Genomic DNA, 9,185 nt, shown 5'->3' with positions numbered 1-9,185 from the left:
AGATAGTAGGATAAGACCCTAGATAACAATCATCAAAGCCCCATCCTGACAACAATCATGAGTGTGGTGTCCAACAAATTCCAGAAAGGATTACATTTCCTAGAATTATGTTCGACGTCATTATAGTCATTCTAATAGTTAGCAGCGTAGAAAAGAAATTTAGCTAACATCCAATACTATGTTGAGTCTCCCAAATATGACGTATCTATGGTCTTTGAGATGATCTAATCTTACACACCTAATTGTAAACTATTTTTTGATAGTTCTTCAGTGTTTTTTTTAAGGATATTATAAAAATATGGTGTCTTAAAATTTATAATAAAAATGTTTTTTTAAAATTAACGTAACTTATAATTCACTGATCATTCTTAATATATATATATATATATATATATATATATATATATATATAAACAAAGGAATATCTAACCTTAATATATATACACAAGAAACAAACATGTAAATATAGGCACAAAGTATATAACATATACACCCATCTATTTTTCATTACAATCATATTTACGATAAAACATAGTGGTGCTAGTTTTATGGAGCTTATGGTTTTCTATATGCTTAGTTATTAAAAGTCATGAGGTGGTGCATACAAAGTTCAAACGCGTTAGAAGCTATGATTTTCTAAAAGATAGCTGATAAAGATGTTAAATTAAACTCCCCTTAAAATCAATAAATCCATTTAAAACACTTTGTTGCAAAAAAATATTATATGCAACATATATTAGGTACAGATAAATGCGCAAAGATTACAATCTTTTATTTTCATTCATGATAATACAATGCATATAGTTCATATTTCTTGTATTTACTCTTGACTCATGTTTTATATACTTCAACTTCCAATTATCTGTCAACAAAAAAAATTAAACACATTGTAAATGTTGCAATATTTTCTCAAACATAACCTAAAACTCCATAAACAACATCTATTAATTCAAAAAACATGATTTCTACCATCCACTTTTTCCTCAATGTTAGTTATGTCATGTTGTAACACAAAATCCATGTACTTATTTTTTGTTATGTTGGTTTATTAAACAAAAGCCACGTGACCCCAATGTCCAAAAACAAATGGGAGTGACATTGCATGTGGATCTTGTTATATAATATTAACATTAATTCTATACTAATTCTAGTGACATTGCCACGTGGATCTTGTTATATAATATTAACATTAATTCTATACTAATTCTAGTGACATTGCCACGTGGATCTTGTTATATAATATTAACATTAATTCTATACTAATTCTAGTGACATTGCCACGTGGATCTTGTTATATAATATTAACATTAATTCTATACTAATTCTAGTGACATTGCCACCAGATGAATCTTGTTATATAATATTAACATTAATGCTATACTAGTTCTAACTAAATAAATATAACTTAACAATTTAATATATTATTGTTAAGCTTTGACTTAAAAAAAACATTTAATAATATTAATATTAATTCTATAAATTAAAAATTTAATATTTTATTCTATTTTTTTGGACTTTATTTTTATTTTTTGTATTTTAATCTCATCAAATCTTACTTTGACTCTTTACTTTAATTATAATTTTCTCTCACCTCTTCATAGTTCATTCTCTTATTTTAATATTTTGTCTTTGTGACAATATTTTCCAACGTCTGTCCTCTTATTACTAATGGATCTGATTTTTCTCTCACGCTTACCATTTCTTATTACTAATAGATCTGATCTTGCTCTCATGTTTGCCATTTGCTTGCTTTATGGTCCCTAATGATGAGTGGAGTGTCCGCAAGAAGAAAAATCTTCTACACAATTCACATCAAAAATTTTTAAACAATATGAATAACCATAGAAATTTGATGGACAAAACACTTTTAATGTGATTTTCACTAAATTTTTTTTCATTATCAAATAAAATATCCTCAAAATTAAATAACACAGTGCTTTTATTACAATTATTCAAATTTTAATAATGAAAATAGTGAATTTATTAATTTGAAAAATATATATTTTAAAAATGCATGAAAACAATTTACATAAAATTTTCATAAAAATAATTTAAATATACTAATTTCCATACAGAATTTGTAAAATTTTATATAACAGAGGATTTCTCTATTCTCTATCTTCGAAAATTACACACATTTTAAAAAGAAAGAAATTATTTAATAACAGATTCTTATTTAAACTCATCATAAATATTATTAAAAATAATTTGATAACAGATTCTTATTTAAACTCAACATAAATATTATTTTTAAACATAAATATTATTTAAAATAATATATATATGTTTATAGGTGTGGTTATTTTAGAATTTTTATTAATTTAATAATTTGAAAATATTTTATATGAATAATAATAAACAAAATCAAAATTTTAAATGGTTTATTATTTTTTAACTTCCTCTTTATTTTAAAATTAAGAATTATTTTGATAACCATGCAGGTTTACGGGACGAACCTGTCAAAAAGGGGGTGTCCTGTTTCTCTGCTGCCCATTAAGATTTAAAGGGCGCGTTATATTATTGAAGCTGTCATAGCCTCGAGAAAGCTGTCGTTAGATGATTATTATTATTATAACACAGCTCGGTTTGAACGAACGTGGCACATTACCCGCCTAGTGTTGCGACCAAAATAATATGAACATCCTCTGCTCTGTAAGCGTTAACGGACATATCGTTTCTACAGGAGATTGAATCGAGCGCTACACCGCCAATTACCAGTCTACACAGAATGAGGATCGCAGTGATCGGAGCTGGAGGTAGAGCTCACACACAAATAAATGCTTTTATCACTTAAAAACTTACACGTTTACAAGAGTTATGCTTTCTTCTGTGAACAACAGTATCAGGTGCTGTCTGCGCATCTTCATTAGCTGAGAAAGGAATTGCAGTAACAGTGTTCGAGTCTGCCCGAGGCCCCGGAGGTCGCATGTCTCAACGCCGGTAATGCATAAGCTCTAACTGATTCTCGCGAATTTCATTTATTATTATCGGATTTATTCTCTAACGGCCAAGAGTTGTTCAAATCGCCTTCTACACGTCCCAAGTTCCATTCTTGGTAGCTCCAAACTTGTTAAGGCTTCCCTTAATATAAATGTTGTAATGTAATTATAGACTTCATGTAATCGCAGTCGAGTAATGAACAAATTGTAGTATCAGATAGGATGATTACGGCTTCTTTCTTTTGTCAGAGAACGAACTGAAGATGGGAAGGAGCTGTGTTTCGATCACGGGGCTCCCTGCTTCACGGTGAAGGACCCGGGCGTCCGTGATTTGGTTCATAAGTGGGAAGATGCCGGCCTGGTTGCCGAGTGGAAAGGACCATTCGGTACTTTTGATGCAGCCTCTGGACAATTCATCTCGCAATTGGTTCGTATTAGATATTCCCTTTCATAGTTTTCCATAAAATTAACGGATTTGAGCACTGTACTAGTAATTTCCTGCCTGTTTTAGCAGGAAGATTCAGCAAAGAGATATGTGGGTGTTCCAGGAATGAACTCCATATGCAAAGCTATTTGCAGTCGGCCTGGTATTATGCTCTGTTAATTATTAAGCGTGCATTGTATTCTCTCGAGACCTGTTGGGGTGTTTTGCGTGGTTTTATTCTTGCGGAGAACGCCCAGTTTTAAAAGATTTTGATGGGTATTTTGAGCAGGGGTGGAAGCTAAATTTGGAGTGACAGTTGCAAAAGTGGAGTGGAGCAGGGAAGGTGGTATTTGGGATTTGAGGGGATTACAAGGGGAAAGCATAGGACACTATGATGCAGTGGTTGCATCAGACAAAAATCTGGCTTCTTCAAGATTCACAGCTCAAACTGGTCTTCCACCCCCTTTGGGTAAGGCTTTTTCTTCTTTTAATCTTCTCTGGGGTTTTGGTTCCTTTTTGTTTTAACTTTTACCACTTTTGATATTGAGCTGGCCAGGCTCAGGTCTCAAATGTAATACCATGCTTAGCAGGCATCCACATCCTCACCATCTCCATACTTAGTTCCCGCTGTGTCTTGGGCAGTTGCAAATTTTCAATCATCTTTCTGCCATTCAGGGAGTTTTGTTTGTCTGTACCCGTACTCCTTCAGCTGGAGCAAGGGTGACTTTTGCAGGCTTGACCGTTCTTGAAAAGGGGAATTTAGCAGGGAAATAAATGTCTCGAATATTTTATCCCGAAAAATAAAGATTGAATTATGCATGACCACAAGGATACATTATATAAGAGCTGCAAACTTTAAAGCCTAAGTGCTTGCAAGTTTGAAAGGCTGTATCCTGCAAATGAGGGGCTATGTTCTAGTTAATCTTTCAAACATAGGGGAAACTGTGCTTCACAATGTGATCGTTGATTTTGAGGGCTATTAGGATTTTGGTTTATTATCATCAATCTTTTGATTTTGAGCTGGTAATTTCAAACAGAGGGGAAACTATGCTTCACAAACGTGATTGCTGATTTAGACTTCACAAATATGATTGCTGATTTAGACTTCACAAATGTGATTGCTGATTTAGAAGGTTACTTTGATTTTGTTTTATTACTGACCTTTTTCATTTGAGCTGGTCGTCTCAAACAGAAGTGAAACCATGCTTCACAAATGTGATTCCTGATTTAGAGGGTTACTTTGATTTTGAGCTAGTGAAGCTCGAGGCTTACACACTACTCTATACTTTCTTCTCACTGTAGCATGGAGATTCACACTGTCTGCTTAAATTGCTTGGAAGTTCCACACCATCTGCTTATTTTGCTTGGGATCAGACTTTCTACTAAAACCTTGTTTAGTGAGTCCCTTTCATTTGTTATTCCATTATGACTTCCTTCTTGAGGAAATTTCTGCAGTAAGGAGTTTTAATGAAAAGCAAAAATTTCACTTCTTTTTTATATGTTTCTTGAATCTTAACTATTTGTTTTTTTCCAGTGTTGCAAAATATGCAATGTTATTGCCAACATTGTGCATTTTTCTGCATCAAACCCTTTGGCTATCGTTTTTCCTTGGTGATAACATCACACACTTTTCAAATTGCACCATACCAAAAAAGTGCCAATCTGCGAAAAAACCATGTTTTAAATGGAGCTTTTTGGGTCATTTTGCAAAAAGACCTAGGACAAAGGAGAGCAAAGGAGGAGGAGACTAGTTTGTCTTGAGCCAAGCATGATGATTTATGTAGCAATCTAAGTCACTTGACACAGGGACATGCAGGACACGCAAATTCGAGTGTTCGACACGGGGCACGTAAACCCCCAGAACAGATCACATAGGACACATTATACACACACACACACACAGATTTCAATGATTTCAAATTACACAAATTCTCATTCATGATACAAATTCAGACATAGATCTAGATTCTACATTGTAAATTTGTAAGTTGTAACATTATGCATACATATTACAAATACAATCGTGACATATTCATCAATGATCCAATAGGAGAAAGACAAGAAACTGTAGTTTTCTCATTAAGTCATCAAAATCAAAATGTGTTACATAGGTACTGAGTCCTGAGGACTCTTGACTAGCAATGCCAATGGCAAATAGAAATAGCAAATACAAAACAACTACAAGGTAGTAGGTAGCTCATCAATCATCATCATCAAAATCAACATCACTATCATGGTCACCACTGCTCTCCTCTGCATCCTCCTCCTCTATATCCAATGTAATCTCTGCATCTGTTGGTGTGGAGGATGACCCCTCAAGAGTATCACCATCATCAAAAGTGATAGGCTCTAGCACTGTCTCATTAAGGTCCAAGTTGGCCAATGCCATCTCAACACTGTTGTCCAAACCCATATCATCAAAAAACACATCCCACATCTTTGTCTTTCCCTTCAACCACTCATCTCTCTGCCTGTAAATAAGATGAAGGTTGGTGTGCACATACACCATTGTTTATGCCCTGGACTACTCAAGCTTGCTCTTCTTCACACTATACAAATTCCTATATGTGCTCCAATTCCTTTCGCAACAAGAGGATAAGTAACCTAAGAGAGGAGCCTCATGGCTAACTGCTGTAGAGGAGGGCATGTTGTCCCATGAGTTGCCCACCAACAATAGGGATTCTTATCCCCTTGTCTCTAATCACATCATAGCCTGCAAATCGCCCAGTGCTAGTGGAAAACTCTGCAAAGGCATCCTCCACCTCATCAAGGGATGCTCCATCTTGAAATATACCCCTCAATGCATCCTTCCTCCCTTGTGAAATTTCACCATCCATGTGATGAGGGAATCTGGGGGAAGGTCCACCATTCAACCACTCATGGCTGTAGTATTTTGGATTCAATGAGCCAAACAATGCAAAGGTGTGCAATTCTTGTCCCACCTGCTGACAAGAATATCCTGTATGGCGGTGAAGAAGGCCTCCAATGATGTCTCATACTCAAGGGACTCACTCTGTAAAATAATGGTCCGCATGGACTCAATCATGAAATCCCATCCTTCATAAACCTCTCTTAGGATGGGTTGGTATGTACCTACAAATTGCAGCAAAGCAATGATAGGGTCCATGATCTTAATAGTGAGATCTACCCTCTCCCACCAAGCATCATCTAACACTGTGTTCTTGACTCTTTTTGAGGTTACTTAATCCGTCTTTCTCCAAAAAGACCAAAACTCTAAAATAACCATAGCCCCAAGAGAGGTCTTGACCTCCCTCAACCTCTTCATCACGATGAATGAAGAGGCAAACCGTGTATCAACAATCTTCAACAATGATAGATGGCTGCAATCCTTGTAGATTGTGAGGGCATTAGTATGATTTTGTACAAAGTTGCAGATAAGTCGTGCATCCTCAATAACACTTCCAATCCAAGGTACATCAGAAGCAATAGTTTTAGGTGCTAAATTCAAGGAATGGACAATGCAAGGTGTCCAAAATACTTGTGGATATTTAGCTTCCACAATCATGGCAACAACCCTGCAAACAGGTGCATTGTCTGTAATGTTTGCACACAAGAATCAACACCTACATCTTCATTAACTTTAATGAACATCTCACCCATATATTTTGCATCCTTGTATTTTGCTAGTGCATCCACTGATTTTAAGCAAACTGGTCCATTGAAGGAAGACACCATGAAGTTGATGAGTGGGTGGTGTGTTGGATCTGTCCATCCATCAGAAATAATACTAACCCTAGATGTTGGCCATACTGATTTAACAGGCTCAAGCATTTTGTCCATCTGTTTCTTTGCCTTAATCAACCATGTGGTAAAAAGCTTCTCTAACCCAGGAGACACATACCTTGATGGAGCCCCTTGAGTTAGAGCTCGACACATCTCAGTAAATAAAGGTGATCGTGCAACATTAAATGATATGAAGTTCAAATAGAAAAAGAAGGCAATGGTGATATCAAGCTCTTCCCGTCTCTCTTTTTGAATGCCACTTCCTTTCCTTTTGCTGCTTGACCTACACCCCCACCAAAACTCTCAAATGGAAATTTGGTGCTGCTTTTCCTCAAGAATGGAAGGGGATCCTCATTCCTATTCTTTTAGATGATGCAACCGCCCTTGCCACACCAACATTGGCCTCTTTTTCCATTTCTTTCCTCTTATCTACAAACACATTTTCACATGCTCCAATTCCACAACCTAGTAAGCCCAACAAATGAGCTTTGGCACAGAAATAAGTGCTCTTGAATTGATTGTTGCAATAGATGCATGTCCAATAAACATTGCCTCCTCCATTTAACTTGTTGCCTGGCCCTTGATCTCTTGCGACATACTTCCACAAGGGATATTTACTTTCTTGAGCATGTTGTCTTTTCTAAATCTATTTTGCCCTCAACATTTGAAGGTGCTCTTGCAACCCCACTTCCAACAGAGGGAATACTTGCAAACCCTGATGAAACTGGAACAGAAGGGGCATCACCAATGGGGACACTCTTCCCCTTCTTTTGCCCCTTCCCTACTACCCTTGATTGAGCTAAGAATGCTATAAAAAAAAAATAAAAAAATAAATAAAATTCACTAGCATGTAAACAAAATGGACAGGCAAATTGCTGTAGCAAAAATGGAAAGAAAATGGAAGCAAAATGCACTTACCGGTTGCTTGAATCACCTCCAAAATGCTCCTAAACCCTTTGCTACTCGCTCCCACACACCCACAACAAGAGAGAGACACAAGAATGAGGAGAAATTGACCCAAATCGGGCTTAAAAAGACCCGCGACACACTTTTCTAGAGGCAACATGTGTCCCCAAATCGGGACATTCTAGTTGGGCGAATCCGATTCGCTGGCCAAGTGAATCCCACATGTTTGGACACGCTTGAGCCATGAATCAAACACATGTCCCTCGACAGTTGTGTTTGACACCTGGGATTCGGGACATGAGGGGGGAGGATGAATTTGGTTTCTTAGGTGGTAATGCATTTATTTGATGTTGTTGTTGCTTTAGATGTTTAAAATTTGAAAAAAATGAATTTTTATTTATATTTTTAAATTTTGTTGAAATTTTTTGATGTTTTCCCTGATGTTGCTGATGTTTTTGTTTCTGGACCCTTGGTCACATTTTAGCTGGCACGATGTTTGTAACATTGGTTTTTAGCTCTAGGGATGTTATGAAATACAAATAAAACTTCAACAACAATAGACAATATTTCAACTCTTAACAACTCCAATCATCTAAGCAATCCAAGATGAAAATACCAACATGTTATGATAAATTTCAACCCTCTAGGGCAATCTTATCATGTATAAACCGGATCTGAAATCCCTTATTTACATCAGTAACTACAATAGTGAAACAATCCTTATATTCTTCGATCACAATGTTAATTCATTTTACATAATCACCTTTTACTTATGCCAAATCAAGACATATATAGTTGGAAATTACAAACCATGAAGAATATAGATGCCTAAAAATCAAATCTGCAATTTACACTAGTATTTGATAATTGAAAGCTTCATTACTATGCCTAAGATGAAGTTCATGTACATATCATAGCTTTATCATAAGGCTTGTAGAATCCACTAGCTCTTCAAAACCCTAGCCAGGGAAAACCAAGAAAAACCCTAGCTCAATGAAGGAGCTCCAACAAGCATGAATCACTCAAGCAAGTCCTCCAAGGTAAGATGTTTCCACTTCTTCAATTAGTGCAATTGAGAGTTTGGAATCTAAAATCTCCAAGGCGTGAAACCCTAACCCTACTCTTCAAGGTACTTCAAGAGCTCAAAAACTCTAGTGACTCCAAGAAAAAGA

At 35.8% G+C, this 9,185-nt stretch overlaps 1 protein-coding gene across 2 annotated transcripts in view; it reads left to right on the top strand.

The window, feature by feature from the left end:
* Positions 1-2,537: 2,537 nt before the first annotated feature.
* Positions 2,538-9,185, top strand: part of LOC149226653 (FAD/NAD(P)-binding oxidoreductase family protein) — a 64,261-nt gene continuing 57,613 nt past the window's right edge. The window contains exons 1-5 of one of the 2 annotated variants that reach the window (XM_089377543.1): positions 2,538-2,756; positions 2,841-2,940; positions 3,189-3,366; positions 3,451-3,526; positions 3,653-3,832. In XM_089377543.1, the coding sequence (XP_089233669.1) occupies positions 2,729-2,756; positions 2,841-2,940; positions 3,189-3,366; positions 3,451-3,526; positions 3,653-3,832 (562 nt within the window). In that variant the 5' untranslated portion in view covers positions 2,538-2,728. The remainder of the gene's footprint in view (positions 2,757-2,840; positions 2,941-3,188; positions 3,367-3,450; positions 3,527-3,652; positions 3,833-9,185) is intronic. The other variant, XM_089377544.1, reaches the window with a different exon arrangement.

This window comes from Pinus tabuliformis, chromosome J (assembly GCF_031772625.1).
Source record: "Pinus tabuliformis cultivar Carrire ecotype Pingquan chromosome J, CPIR1, whole genome shotgun sequence".
Classification (NCBI taxonomy): domain Eukaryota; kingdom Viridiplantae; phylum Streptophyta; class Pinopsida; order Pinales; family Pinaceae; genus Pinus; species Pinus tabuliformis.
The sequence above is the reverse complement of the archived record's forward strand: the minus strand, read 5'-3'. Positions and strand labels throughout refer to the sequence as shown.